We start from the raw sequence: 16,327 nt of genomic DNA, 5'->3' as shown, positions 1-16,327 counted from the left end.
GGAAAGCTATAAAACGGCATGGAACCAGTACAAGTGAACAAAGATTTTGAAAAAGAGAGAGATGTGAAGAAAGTTTTGACATCAGGACACGGAGATACAGAATTTGAAGTTTGCCCAGCTGGTTTTCAGTTTTGCTTTGGTCCGGCATTTTCTCACTGGGCTCCCTTTCCTCCATTTTAGAATGGTAATGTATAACTTGTGCCATTATATGTTGGAAGTATGAGATCTGCTGTATGATTTTGATTTTACATGAGTTAAAAAGATAGAATGAGCCTCAAAAGGGACTTTGAACTTTGGAGACTGTTACAGACTACGGGGACTTTTGAAGTAGGAATAGGAGGCCAGGAAGTAAAAGTAGGAATAAAAATAGCCCCAATAGGAAGTGGCACTATTAGAAGGTGTGGCCTTGGAGTAGGTAGGGCTTTGTTGAAGGAAATGCATAACTACTCAAGGGCAAGAAACACCCAGTGAGACAGACCACTTCCTGCTGCTTGTTGACCTGGGAGTAGAACTCTCAGCTCCCTCTCCAGCCCCATGTCTGCCTGCAGGCCACCATGCTCCCCACCATGATGATAATGAACTAAACTTTTGAAATTATAAATGTTTTCCATTGTAGGAGTTGCTGTGGTCATGGTGTCACTTCAAGGCAACAAAAACCCTAATTAAGACAAAATAACAGGATTATAACAGAGGAAAATAAGCTAAAATCTAATGTCCACAAAAGAATCCAAGCTTATGGCAATGCTCTCAAGGCAAAATGATAATCAAGTCTCAGTCATCAATTGCTGAAGGCATACCCTGGAGATCCACATCAGCCAGGGAATCAGACTTCTTAGACCACTCCACCCCTTAGTCTCAATCATCAATGCCCAAGGCAGACTATTCCTGAAAACCCACAGCCACATAGGTAAAGAATGGAATGTTTACTGTCCCTCCTGTTCTCCAATTACAACAAACCAATCTCATCTATAGTTTTTTAACTCCTACAACATCTCCTTCCACTATGCACCAAATACAAGGGCACCCAAGTTCATAAAGGAAACACGGTTACAGCTTAAATCACATACTGACCCTCACACAGTGATAGTTAGTAACTTCAATATCCCACTCATACAAAAAGTCAGGTCATCCAGGTTACAAAAGTAAACAGAGAAATGCTGAATCTGCCTAATGGCATAACCAAATCAACCTAAAGATATATACAGAACAGTTTACCCAAACACACACACACACAAATTTTCTCAGCACCTCATGGAACTTTCTCCAAAATTAATCACATACTCAGTAAGAATGAAAGTTTCAATAGATGCAAGAAAATTAAAATAACACCTTGAATTCTATTAGGTCACCATGGATTAAAGTTGGGTGTCAAGAACAAAAACAACAGAAATCTTACTAACTCATGGAAAATGAACAACTCTCTACAAAATGAAAAATGGGTCAAGAGAAAAAGAAAGAAATTAAAGACTTCTTAGAATAGAGTAAAAATAAAAACACAATATACCCAAACTTCTGGGACATGATTAAGGTTTTTCTCAAAGGCATTGGTGGCTATGTAAAAAATTAGAGTGATCTCACGCTAGTAACTTAACAGCATATCTAAAAACTCTAGAATAAAGGCAAAGAATATCATCAAAAAGATGGCAAGAAGTAACTAAACTCAGGGCTGTTTGGTGTTGACCTTCACTGCTCCTAGTCTATCCTATGTTTCTGTCTTCATTTCTCTTAATCTAATTTTTCCTCAACTTCAGCATCCACTCCCAGGGAACCCCCAGCAGATTTCTGCTCTAGTCTGCAGCTTACAGTATGTTTTACAAAAAAGAAAAAGAATACAGAAAATCCTTAAAAGAAGAAACAATTGTAGTCAGGCATGGTGGCCCATGCATTTAATCCATGGCAACCCATGTATCCTTAGTTTTACCCCAAATTGAAAGCATTGCTTTACCCATTACTTTCCTACTGCCATTATCAAACAAAAGTGAGTTTTCATCTCACATTCCCATATGTAAAACCTGGTTACAAGAATAAAGGATTGGCACTGTTTCCATCTTCCTTAGTAGCTGATGGAGGAGGGTCTATGTGCTACTTTCATTGGTTAATAAAGAAACTGCCTTGGCCCTGATAGGACAGAAAATTAGGTAGGTGGAGTAAATAGAACAGAATGCTGGGAAGAAGGTTAAGCCAGTTGCCATAATTCTCCTCTCTGAGACAGATGCAGGTTAAGATCTTTCCTGATAAGCCACCTTGTGGTACTACACAGATTACTAAATATGGGTTAATCAAGATGTGAGAGTTAGCCAGTAAGAGGCTAGAGCTAATGGGCCAAGCAGTGTTTAAAAGAATACAGTTTCCATGTAATTATTTTGGATATAAAGCTAGCTGTGCGGGAGCTGGGCGGGAACGCAGCTTGCCACTCCTTGCTCCTTACTACAAGTAACGCCAAAAAAATTAACATCTCCATTAAGACAAGAAACAAGAACAGAGCAATATTTGTGCCAAAAGTGGGTGCAGGCTCACCAAAGCCTAGGAATCAGAAACCTCTCCAGGTCCAACTCCAACCCAGGGACTTCTGCAGGAGGGAATCCAGACCAGGATTTACATATTTAGGTCAAAGCCAGTAACCTAGGCCAAAGTTTCCCTGATGCAAGAATTTCACCTTGGGCAACAAATTCCACAGGAGTAGGACTGGACAGGCCAACTAGGACAGAGAGGGCCTAAGGAAACAAGCTACACCAGGAGCAGAAGCCAGCAGCAAATCCATTCCTGGGAGCCTATCTAGTCCCAGAACCTGGAGGATAAGGATTGAGCAAACCACCAGATCCAGAGTCAGTGATCTCCACCAAATGGACTTAACAGACATCTATAGAATATTCCATCCAAACTGAAAAGAATATACCTTTTTCTCAGAACCTCATGGAACCTTCTCAAAAACTGACCATATACTTGATAACAAAACACACCTCAACAAATACAAAAAACTTGGAATAACCCAATGTTCTTTATCACATCACCATGGCATAAAACTAGAAGTCAACAGCAATACGAATTCCAGAAAACCCACAAACACATGGGAATTAAACAATGCTCACCTGAATTATCAATGGGTCAAGGAAGAAATAAAGGGAGAAATTAAAGACTTTCTAAACTTCAATGAAAATGACCAAACAACAAATTTATGGGACACAATGAAAGCAGTGTTAAGAGGAAAGTTCATAGCACTAAATGCTTACATATAGAAAACTGCAAAAATACCAAACTAGTGAATTAACAGAACAATTCAAAACTTTAGAACAAAAAGAAGCAAACTCATATAAGAGAACTCAACAGCAGGAAATAGTCAAAGTGAAAGCTGAAATCAACAAAATAGAAACGAAGAAAACAATACAAAGAATCAATGATACAAAGAGCTGGTTCTTTGAGAAAATCAACAAAATAGACAAATCTTTATTCAAACTAACCAAAAGACAGAGAGACACTATCCAAATTAACAAAATCAGAAATGAAAGAAGGGACATAACAACAGGCAAGAAGGAAATACAGAGAATCATCAGGTCATATGTCGAAAACATGTACTCCACAAAATTGGAAAACTTAAAGGAAATGGACAAGTTTCTGGAGAAACATCACTTACCAAAATTAAATCAAGACCAAATAAGCAAATTAAACAGACCTATAACTGCTGAAGAAATAGAAACAGTCATCAAATTCTCCCAAACAAAAAAAGCCCAGGACCAGATGGTTTCAGGTCAGAATTCTACAAGACTTTCAAAGAATAACACCAATACTCCTCAAAACATTCAACACAACAAAAACAGAAGAAACATTGCCAAACTCTTTTTATAAGGCTAAAATTACCCTGATACCCTAACCACAGAAAGACATTACTAAGAAAGAAAATTGCAGACCAATCTCACTCATGAACATCGATGCAAAAATACTAAATAAAATACAAGCAAATCAAATCCAAGAACACATCAGAACCATCATCAAGTTGGCTTCATCCCACAGATGCAGGGACGGTTCAACATATGAAAATCTGTCAACGTAATCCACCATATAAACAAGCTGAAAAATAAAAACCATATTAGATGCCGAAAAAGCTTTTGACAAAATACAATTTCCCTTCATGATAAATGTCTTGGAGAGAGCAGGAATACAAGGAATAAACATAATAAAGGCAATATACAGCAAGCCCATAGCCAGCATCAAACTAAATGGAGAGAAACCCCCAGCGATTCCACTGAAATCAGCAACAAGACAAGGTTGTCCACTCTCTCCATATCTATTCGATAATGTTCTTGAGGTCCTAGCTAGTGCAATAAGACACCAAAGGGAGATCAAGGGGATACAAACTGGAAAAGAAGAAGTCAAACTCTCACTGTTTGCTGATGATATGATAATTTACGTAAGTGATCCCAAAAATTCTATCAAACGCTTCTACAACTCAAAAACACTTTCAGCAATATAGCAGGATACAAGATTAACTCAAAGAAATCAGTAGCCCTCCTGTACACAGAAGATAAAAGGGCTGGGAAAGAAATCAGAGAATCAACACCCTTCACAATAACCACAAATAGCATAAAATATCTCAGAGTAACTCTATCCAAACAAGTGGAAGACTTGTATGACAAGAACTTTAAATCTTTGAAGAAGACCCATGCTCTTGGGTAGGTAGAATTAACATAATAAAAATGGCAATCTTACCAAAAGCAATCTACAGATTCAATGCAATGCCCATCAAAATCCCAGCAAAATTCTTCAAAGAACTCGAAAGAATGGTACCCAAGTTCATATGGAAAAGCAGAAACCCCAGGATAGCCAAAACAATGCTGTACAACAACAACAACAACAACAACAACAACAAAAAATAACTTCTGGAGGCATCACAATCCCTGACTTCAAACTCTACTACAGAGCTACAGTCCTGAAAACAGCCTGGTATTGTCATAAGAACACACAGGACGACCAATGGAATCGAATAGAAGACCCAGATATCAATCCATGTATCTTTGAACACCTGATCTTTAAAAAAGCAAAAAATATCAAATGGAAAAAAGAAAGCATATTTAACAAGTGGTATAACTGGCATAACTAGATATCAACATGTAGGAGAATGAAAATAGACCCATATCTATCACCATGCACAAAACTCAAGTCCAAATGGATCAAAAACTTCAACATAAAGACAGCCACACCAAACCTTATAGAAGAGAAAGTGGGAAGTACACTTGAACGCATTGGCACAGGGAACCACTTCCTAAATATAACCCCAGCAGCACAGATACTGAGAGAAACAATTAATGGGACCTCCTGAAACAGAAAAGCTTCTGTAAAGCGAAGGACATTGTCAACAAGACAAATCAACAGTCTGTAGAATGAGAAAAGATCTTCACTAACCCCACATCAGACAGAGGTCTGATCTCTAAAATATACAAAGAACTCAAGAAATTGGACACCAAAAGATCACATAATCCAATAAAAAAAATTGGAGTACAGACCTAAACAGAGAAATCTAAAATGGCTGAAAGAAACTTAAGGAAATGTTCAATACCCTTAGTCTTCAGACAAATACAAATCAAAACAACTCTGAGATTCCATCTTCTACCTGTAAAAATGGCCAAGATCAAAAACACTGATGACAACTTATGCTGGAAAGGCTGTGGAGAAAAGGGAACACTCTGCATTGCTGGTAGGAATGCAAGCTGGTACAACCTCTCTGGATGTCAGTGTGGCAATTTCTCATAAAATTAGGAAACAACCTTCCTAAGACCCAGTAATACCACTTTTGGGTATATATCCAAAGGATGCTCAATTGTGCCACAAGGACATGTGCTCAACTATGTTCATAGCAGCTTTGTTTGTCATAGCCAGAACCTGGAGACAACCTAAATGCCCCTCGATCAAAGAAAGGAGAAGGAAAATGTGTTACATTTACACAATGGAGTACTACACAGCAGAAAAAAATAACGATGGCTTGAATTTTGCAGGAAAATGGATGAAACTAGAAAACATTATTTTCAGTGAGGTAACCCAGAGACAGAAAGACAATTATCACAGGTACTCACTCACAGGTGGTTTTTAAACATAAAGCAAAGAAAGCCACCCTACAAACCACAATCCCAAAGAACTTAAACAACAATGCGGACACTAAGAGAGACTTACAAAGATCTAATCTACATGGGAAGTAGAAAGTAAAAAAAGGCAAGATCTCCTGAGTATATTGGGAGCATGGAGACCTTGGGGGAGGATAAGAAGGGGGGAGGGGAGAGGCAGGGAGAGGAGCAGAGAAAAATGTAGAGCTCAATAAATACCAATGAAAAAAGAAGCTACTTTGGGCCTAAGGAAGGGTAGAATATAGCCAGGTTGGAAGAGATATAGAGACAGAATAGGTAGAGTCAAGAAGCCATGTAGCTGCCAAAGGAGATAGATATCCAAAGTTTACTCCCGTAAGCCATAGCCACATGGCAATACACAGAAATTAAGAGAAATGGGTTAATTTAAGATATAAGAGTTAGCCAGGAATATATCTAAGCTATTGGCCAAGCAATGGTGTAATTAATACAGTTTCTATGTGATAATTCAGGTCTGAACAGCCAGGAAATGAACAAGCAGCTTCAACCTACAAAATCACAGCCAGAATGGGCCAAGAATTTTCATGTGAAGTCTAGAGAACTCAAAAACAATGGCAATGGGTTTTTGATCCTACTGCACGTACTGGCTTTGGGGGAGCCTAGGCAGTTTGGATGCTCACCATACTAGACCTGGATGGAGGTGGGCGGTCCTTGGAACCCTGATTGCTCTTCGAGCTGATGAGGGAGAGGGAATTGATCGGGGGAGGGGGAGGGAAATGGGAGGCGGTGGCGGGGAGGAGGCAGAAATCCTTAATAAATAAATAAATTAAATTAAAAAAAATAAAAATAAATCAGAAGAAAAAAAAGGTTTTTAGTCTCACAAAAATAGGAGCCAAGCAAAGCTTCTGGGTAACAACATTTTTTCAGATAGGCTCTGTTTGTCGGTGGCGAGCAGGGGCACCACAGCTCCACTAACAGAAGGCTTACTGAGTTAGTATAAGGAATGATGGTTTCCTAGTTCATGCTGGTATCATGAACACTGACTATTTAAGGAGGCCAAGCACTTAAATGGGTTTTGTGAACAGCATGCTACTAGCTGCTTAATGGTGAAATAGACCCACTGCAACCCTGGAGCTAGGGTGGAGAACATGGCTCTCAGAGGCAGTGAACATGCCTCCACCATGTTAAACTGGGCAGAGCCTAAAGGCAAAGCAACCTTAGTCCTAGCCACACCCTCTTAGCATATAAAAAAAAAGTGCTTCTAGTCAAAAAAATTACAGATATGCACAAAATAAGGACAAATTTATTTGAAAAGACCTCTAAATGGGTCACATTGTTAGATAAATGTATGTAGGCTTAGCAGAGAGAAGAAAAACAATGAACAGTTATAAAAGGAAGTGGTTTAAAAAAATCTTTAAAGAGACAGTCACAGATTAAAGGAGTAAAGGAAAAAAAGCCACGTAAAGATGGAAAATATACAGAGAATCTGGATTATGTATATTATTGTATTTTCTTTGAATTTGACTGTGAAGAAGCTAAGTACAGAGAGACATTTCATTGTACAGGCTGCTAAGCTAAGCCAACAATTATTTTAAAGGTATCTTAACTTCACCCAACAAAAATCAGGAAGCAGTTTGGAGAGAACTACATCCAAATTCCAAAATACTGTTTATAAATGTTTATTTTCCTTTTAAGGGGATATAATATAGAGATGAATACTTTGCCTTGTTATGGATCTTGGTTTATTGATACAAATTTTAGGTCAATTTTATTATATGTATATTTCTGCTCTTGATTAAGGTATTGTGTTTGTACAGCTCATCTAAAAATGTGATATATAATTAAGAAATATAAGCTAATACACATCTATATAATAATTAAGCTTGTAGTCATGTTAGGTTTTCTATATGTATAGAGATAGATTTCAGATGAATAGGTATTTTTCAAGCCTTTCAAAAATTAACAGAATATGGCATTTAAGATGTTTAAGAAATTAGGACTTTTCATGGCAATGAGACACATCTATTACAGGCAGCCCCAATCTACTTCAAGGGGTAATGGGCATTCAAAAGGCTCCTTATGGAATTTGCTAGCCATTTGGGAAAGAAACAGCTCTTGCCTGGACTGCTTGATGGTACGCTGTATAAACTGGACTTGCAGGACCCACAGAAAAATGACTGCTGAAGTTGCCTAAAGAAGATGAGACTGCCTTCTAACTTTAATCCGTGGTGATCCGATAAGACACAGGTGGACACTGATATTTTTTGTATCTGTGGAGGTTTCCTTTGTTTCCGAGTATGTGGTAAATTTTCGAGAAGGTTCCATGAGCTGCAGAGAAGGTACATTCTTTCCTATTTGGGTGGAATGTTCTATAGATGTCTGTTTAGTCCATTTGCTTCATTACCTCCAACAGTTCTCTTAATTCTCTATTAGGTTTCTGTCTGATTGACCTTTCCATTGCTGAGAGAGGTGTATTGAAGTCTTCTACTACTAGTGTGTGTGGTTTGATGTCTGCCTTGAGTTTTAGTAATATTTCTTTTACATAAGTGGGTGCTTTTATATTAGGGGCGTAGATATTCAGGATTGAGACGTCATCCTGATGAATTGTTCCTGTTATGAGTATAAAGTGTCCATCTCGATCTCTTCTGATTGATTTTAGTTTGAAGTCAGTTTTCTTAGAAATTAGTATGGCCACACCTGCTTTTTTGTTAGGACCATTTGCTTGAAAGACCTTTTCCCAACCCTTTACTCTGAGTAGATGCCTGTCTTTGTGGTTGAGATGTGTTTCTTGCAAACAGCAGAATGTTGGATCCTGTTTTCGTATCCAATCTCTTAGCCTGTGCCTTTTCATAGGTGAATTGAGACCATTAATATTAAGCGATATTAATGACCAGTGGTTGTTTACTTCGGTTATTGTTATTGTTTTGGTAGTAGAGTTTGTGTTTCTCCCTTCTTTGAGTTGTGCTGGTGAAGGGTTGCTAGATGCCTGAGTTATTGTAGGCAGTGTTGGCAATGTTGGATTCCTTGGGTTGCGATTTTCCTTCTATTACTTTCTGTAGGGCTGGATTTGTGGCTATGTATTGTTTAAATTTGTTCTTATCCTGGAATGTCTTGTTTTCTCCATTGATAGTGAACATTAGCTTGGCTGGGTATAATAGTGTGGGTTTGCATCCATGGTCTCTTAGCTTCTGCAGTATTTCTATCCAGGACCTTCTGGCTTTCATGGCTTCCATAGAGAAGTCAGGTGTAAGTCTGATCGGTTTACCTTTATAAGTTACTTGCCCTTTTTCCTTTGCAGCTCTTAATATTCTTTCTTTAACCTATATATTTTGTGTTTTGATTATTATATGGCGAGGGGATGTTTTTCTTTGATCCAACAACAATGCTAACCCCAGAAAGCCGACAAACTCATGGAAACTGAACAGTCAACTACTGAACCACACCTGGGTCAAGGAAGAAATCAAGAAAGAAATTAAAGTCTTCCTTGAATTTAATGAAAATAAAGGGACAACATACTCAAACCTATGGGACACTATGAAAGCAGTGCTAAGAGGAAAGTTCATAGAACTAAGTGCCCACTTAAAGAAAACGGAGAAAGCATACATCGCGGACTTAACAGCACACCTGAAAGCTTTAGAAAAAAAAGAAGCAGACGCGCCCAGGAGAAGTAGAAGGCTGGAAATAATCAAACTGAGGGCTGAAATCAACAAAATAGAAACACAGAAAACAGTCCAAAGAATCAATGAAACAAAAAGTTGGTTCTTGGAGAAAATCAACAAGATCGACAAACCTGAAAAAGCCTGGGATAAAACCAGACTCAATGAACATAGCGGACAATGAGGACTACTGAGAACTCAAGAACAATGGCAATGGGTTTCTGATCCTACTGCACGTACTGGCTTTGTGGGAGCCTAGGCAGTTTGGATGCTCACCTTACTAGACCTGGATGGAGGTGGGGGTTCCTTGGACATCCCACAGGGCAGGGAACCCTGATTGCTCTTTGGGCTGACGAGGGAGGGGGACTTGATTGGGGGAGGAGAAGGGAATTGGGTGGCGGGGAAGAGACAGAAATCTTTAATAAATAAATAAATTTATTTAAAAAAAAAAAAAGATGAGACTGTCCTTCAATGTTCGCCTTCATGAAAGAGCCTGCCAGACATTCTGCAGGACACAGAAGAAAGTGACTGACAAACTGTCAATATAGGCAGAACTGTCTTTAAAATTCCCTGCTTCATAGAAACATCTGCCCAGTTCTATGGCCTGTAGACTGAAGATGGATGCCCCAATGGTACAGAAGAACTTGGGGTAAACTTATCCAGGCAGCAAGATGTCTTTGTCAATTTTAGAATTTTGGAAGTTGCTTACAATACATTTCCTGTTAACTTAGGTAATATTATATCCTTCTGGGGTCTTTGATAGAGTTGAAGAATAGAGAGTTATAATTATAGTTTTCCTTAGTTATGATAAATGATAAAGTAGATATAAATATTGTAACTATAATTCTTGGTTGGTACCTATTTTGTTTTATGTAATTTTACTATGTTAAAGTTAAAACCTTCCTTTTTATTTAGACAGAAAAGGGGAGATGATGTGGGATTCCCCTCAGTATGCAGTGAATACCATTGATTTAAAAAAAAAAAGAAGCTGCTCTGGGCCTAGGACAGGCAGAATATAGCCAAGTTGGAAGAGAGAGAGAGAGAGAGAGAGAGAGAGAGGAGTCAGGGAGACGCCATGTGGCTGCCAAAGGAGACAGATGCCAAAACTTTACCTGGTAAGAGTCATAGCCACAAGGTGACACACAGATGAAGAGAAATGGATTAATTTAAGATATAAGAATTAGCCAGGAATATGCCTAAACTATTGCTCAAGCAGTGTTGCAATTAATACAGTTTCTGTGTGATTGATTATTCCGGTCTGAGTGGCTGAGAAATGAACAGGCAGCCTCTGCCTATAGAGTCTGAACATATAAAAACCATACAGGGTTCCAGCACTAAGAGGAGAAGTGGACATGAGCCCCCAACCCTAATCCAGAAGTTATCTTCAAGTGTGGAGTCTCACCGGGTATACAAACCACACTTAAAGGAGGCCCCATACCCAGTATTAGATGGGCAATATGTAACAAATGACTTTTTTGTCTCATAATGCTTTATTTTGGGCACTTTTAAACCTTACTGGTCTTTTCTTGTATATCAGAGTTTTTGATTTTGTGTTTCTATGGAGAGTGGGTGTGTTTGTGTAGGGGTGGGCATGTTTCTCATGCACCTTTATTTCCGTTTGTTTTATTTTACTCTGGCTTGTCTGTTTATTTTTTAGAGAGAAAAAGAGAGAGGTTATGGAGTTGAATGGATGGGCAGGTGGGTAATGATCTAGAAGAATATGAGGGAGGGGAACTTTTATCAGAATATATTTTATGGAAAAAAATTACAATTAAAAAATTGGGGAAAATCACATGCAATATTTGCCTTAATATTTTCCTAATATACCATATAAAAAGTTCAATATATTGAAATATCCTAAGATTAGAGCTCTTTAACATGTACATCACTGTTAGTTACAAATCAGGTTCTCACAATGCCAAGGTTTGCTAGCACTCTATCTTACCTTAGATGCCATTCTCATGAAGAGTCTGTTTTGATCAATATCTGTTCCCATCTTCTCATTTTTTACTAAATCTTTGAGACTCAGATGATCATCATCAGGAAAGTATCGGATCCTTTCTTTATCCTCATGGGTTGAAACCTAAAGCAAAGGGAACATAATAAAGTCTCAGCAAATGCTTTGAATGAGTTAGAAATCAATCATAAATCTGGTAATAAGAGGTAAAAAAAAAAAAAATCCCACCACATATCACAACTGTCCCTTCCACATGAAAGAAAGTCTGACAGACTGATACTTTGTACTTCCTCCCTTTCTTGTCTTTCTTCCCAGGAGGGAGCAATCATTAGCTGACTCCCAAGTATGGCCAAAGATTATAACTGTCCTGTCCCTATCTCTCCTACACCTAAAACTCCTTACACCTAAAACTCCTTACACGGTGGAAGAAAGACTGCCATTATTCAAGCAGGAAATAAGAATTAAACAACAACAACAACAAAAAAAAAAACAGAAGTAAACATCCACTACTCTGGGTCTCATGTGTTACAAGGAGTCAGGACTTTAGAGAGGTAATCAGGTAATAAGATGTAGCCCTCATGAGTAAGATCAGTATCCTATAAAGATATGACAGCACCTGCTCTGTGTCTGCTCTCTACTATGTTAGAATAATCAGGTAATAAGATGGAGCCCTCATGAGTAAGATTAGTATCCTATAAAGATATGACAGCACCTGCTCTGTGTCTGTTCTCTACTACATTAGAATAAAATGAGAAAGTATCACTGTAAACTCAAATGTTTAACCTACCAGTCATTTGGAGTTCTCATTCTCCAGTACTAGAAGAATACATTTCTGTTAGCCAGGCCACCAACCTGACAGACTGTTCTGATTGTCAAACCTATAAATTATTCATTTCTAAGCACTAATTTCTTCTATAAACAGCTTTATAAAAAAAAAAACCTGATATTCTGAGGCCATATAAAGCCCTGAGTTTTCCTCAGTTGGTTCCTTATCCACATGTGAATCACAAAGTGCTATTTTACTTTCTCCCTAGTTCAACCCCTCATTTTAGTATCCAAACAGAACCCATCCCCTAACTTCTTTGCAATGCCTAAAAACAATGTCCCATCATTTATTCTAACATTGCTATTATTTTTTTCACTAACCTGAACCTTATTTGATATGATTTCCCTGGCTCCACATACTTAATATTTGGCCTACACTCATAAATGCAAATCTAAGGCCTGAATGAATCTGTCTCTGACTTTAATCACTTGTTTAGTTAGGTTGTTCAGTAGTATGCAACTTAAAAAGGCTTTCGTGACATCTGATATTGTGGTTATGGATTCCTAGACAGTTCTGCCTTTTTAATTTTTCATTTATTTTTCACTGTATCTCTCCAGCTTCCCCATTACATTAGGCGTATCAATCTCATCTCTCAGTATCTAAAGTAGGACAGGCACTCAACAGGCAAACAACCCATAGATGCCAAAAAAATCCAAAGCAAACAAAAATTTTTATATTCAGTTATCATGTACATGATCTTCAATTTTAAAACAAAAACCTAATTGATAGAAAGTAGAGGTGTTGTTTTTGCCACCTTTCCATACTCAAGGAAGTGCTAAAAATTAATTATCAGAGATGGAAGATAGAAAAGAAAATACAGTGTTTAAAAAAAGCTCATACCCCCTATGTAATTAAGACATTACTGTATGTGAACACCCTACCATTAGGCCTCAAACTAGGTGTTTACAAAGACACCAGGTCTAAGAGGTCAAGCATTTCTACGTGCAATATGGTAAATATGCAAAAGAAATTGAATACAATGTCAAAAATGTAAACTAAATTTAAAGTTGCAGTAAGCCTTCCATGTTCAGTCACTCCAAAAACATAATTGAATTGTCTGCCTTTTGTAAAAAGTAAAAAGATACAACTAAGAATAAAAGTGAAATTTATTATTTTTCAATATTTTCATTTCAATAGAAAATTCTAGTCTAATGCAGAATGAACTCCAAAGAGAAAAAGAGAATTGTGAATTTGTAAGTGAAAGCATATGCTACACATACTCCTTGTCTCTTTCTTCTTCTCGCTTTCATATCCAGGGTCCCTCCAGGGGTGTTCACAGGCCACACTCTTCCAGACTCATCTGTTCTAGTAAGGATCACTTCTTCATCTTCTTGCTAAGAAAAGGTTTAGTTAATATTTAAAATACTTATAATGCGAAATGTCCACACTTAACAACAACAAATTTACAGAAAAGATTCTAGATTTCAGAAAGACCTATGGGTCATTTTAAGTCTCTTGGATTTTTAACACTCATTGTAAATTAACCATAAAATGAGAAACAAGAGGGGAAGGAACCCAAAGTTCATTTTAGCATTTTTATAATTCAATTAATGAGGCAATCTTCAAATGATTCTGTTAACCATTTTTAACTGGGCACAATGGAGTTGAATCTAAGGCGTCATGCATAATACTAGGTAAGCAGCCGAACACTGAGTTATATTCTAACCCTGATATTACCTTTTTAAAAAAGATTCTGAGATACAGTCTTACTAAATTATCCAATGTGGCCTTGAACTAACTCTGTATTTCACACTGACCTTGAACTTGCCATATCCACCCCCCCTCCCAAATCGCTAAGATTCCAAGCTTGTGTTAGAGGCCCAGTTCAAACAGTTTCATCCAAATGTGTGGAAAGAACAAAGATGGTGGAACGGCCACAGAGGGTCATATTGAAGTCTGTGGTATATGTTGCCTCCAGACGCCAAGTTGAGGCATATAATTCACACTGTAATCTGGGGAACACGTTTGTTATTTGCTGCCAGCAGAGCCTGTGTATCTGTTGTCTATGCTCCCACGCCTTTAATCCCAGAACTCGGGAGGCAGAGACAAGTGGATCTTTGTGAGTTCGAGGCCAGTCTGGTCTACAAGAGCTAGTTCTAGGACAGGCTCCAAAGCTACAGAGAAACCCTGTCTCAAAAAAAAAAAAAACAAAACAAAACAAAAAACAAAAGAAAAAAAAAGGAAGAAAGCCAGCATACGACAGATCTACCTGTCATATGCTGGTGATTCCAAGATTTCTTGATTTCCCAGACCAGGGTGATGCTCGGAATGACCTGAGTGAAAGATGTTATTGAAAGACTTAGAGGCACCTTAGCACTACTGCACCCCCCCTTCCTGGGAACCAGGCCTTTAGCTTTAGCATTAGAAGGCACCTTAGCACTACTGCACCCCCCTTCCTGGGAACCAGGGCCCTGGTAACCAACAACACGTACACGAGAGCTTTGAGTACTTTCCATCTCCATTGTATAGACCCGGACCCTGGAACTGGGGTGAGACGACCTTGTAACCGCCATAACATTGATCAAGGTTCCTCCTTGTAACCATGAGGTAGATCAAGGCTCTTCCTTGTAACCATAACATTGATCAAGGCTCTTCCTTGTAACCATAACATTGATCAAGGTTCCTCCTTGTAACCATGACATTGATCAAGGCACCTCCCTGTAACCATGACATTGATCAAGGCTCTTCCTTGTAACCATGACATCGATCAAGGCTCTTCCTTGTAACCATGACATTGATCAAGGCACCTCCTTGTAACTGTTACAACATTGATTAAGTAGAGTTAGCTCACCGTTAAATGAACTAGTCAAAATAGTAGACAAATGATTTTTGGGCTTTCCCTTTGATTTTGTACTCCCCCCCTCCCTGATTTTGTGGTTTTTACCTTTAAAAGAGCTTGTAATAGACAAAGCGGTTGTCCTTCTCCTCTCGAGGCTGGGGGACCTCTGCCGCGGCAGAATAAAAATTCCTCTTGCTATTGCATCAACCGAGTTGTGAATGTCTCTTGGGGCGACCACCTCCTTGGAGGGGCTTTAGGGCCCAACATTTGGTGCATTGGCCGGGAAGTGCTGGTCGCCCTCAGACCCCTAAGTTTGTCTATTTCTCTTATTGTGCTTTATGTTTATGAAATTTGAAGGAAAATTGTACCTGCGCAGGGCTAGTATTTGAAGGAGACCAGGCAGTGGGACAGACGTGTCCAGGAACACTCCCTGGCCCAGCCATGGAGGACGCTTCACTGGCAATTTGTGAAACTAGGAGCGACTAGGTCATCTTAGTTTCTAGGGAGTGTGGCCCTTATCGCCCACTCCCTTCCAGGTTCGTATCAGTTTGTTGCCGCGCGGCTCTAGGTTTTGAATCTGTGTCTGTCATTTTGTATTGTTGTTTTTGTCTTTGTGTTCGTTTTTGAGTTGGAATCTAGTGCAATGGGACAACAAATAACTACCCCCTTAACTTTGACTTTAGACCACTGGAAAGAGGTTGAGGACAGAGCTCGCAACCAGTCTATGGTAATCCGAAAGAAATGCTGGCAAGCATTCTGTTGCGTGGAGTGGCCCACTTTCGGAGTGGGCTGGCCACAGGACGGAACATTTAATCTGAATGCTATTTTGCAGGTTAAGACAAGATTCTTTCAGCCTGGCCCGCAGGGCCATCCTGATCAAGTTCCTTACATCCTAACTTGGGAGAGCTTGTCCAGAGACCCTCTGCCCTGGGTCAAACCATTTGTCCTGCCTGCGGGAGCCGGAAACCCAGTACCGGCTCCCTGGCCCTCCATCACCCCTATGACTCCGAGGACGGCAGCAACCCCAATTGCCCCTCC

General features: G+C 39.0%; 1 protein-coding gene across 2 annotated transcripts in view; it reads right to left on the bottom strand.

Moving 5' to 3' along the window:
* Positions 1 to 16,327, bottom strand: part of Cwf19l2 (CWF19 like cell cycle control factor 2) — a 108,203-nt gene that overhangs the window by 56,137 nt on the left and 35,739 nt on the right. For both annotated transcript variants that reach the window (XR_005972198.1, XM_041630480.1), the window contains exons 11-12: positions 13,731 to 13,844; positions 11,673 to 11,810 (exon numbers count right to left, since the gene is read on the bottom strand). Coding sequence is in view for 1 of the 2 variants with exons in the window: in XM_041630480.1 (XP_041486414.1) it covers positions 11,673 to 11,810; positions 13,731 to 13,844 (252 nt within the window). In the remaining variant the exon portion in view is untranslated. The remainder of the gene's footprint in view (positions 1 to 11,672; positions 11,811 to 13,730; positions 13,845 to 16,327) is intronic.

Source organism: Microtus oregoni, unplaced genomic scaffold, assembly GCF_018167655.1.
Source record: "Microtus oregoni isolate MIOR12 unplaced genomic scaffold, Mior012 000034F_ref0000314, whole genome shotgun sequence".
Classification (NCBI taxonomy): domain Eukaryota; kingdom Metazoa; phylum Chordata; class Mammalia; order Rodentia; family Cricetidae; genus Microtus; species Microtus oregoni.
This window is presented reverse-complemented; position numbering and strand designations above follow the sequence as displayed.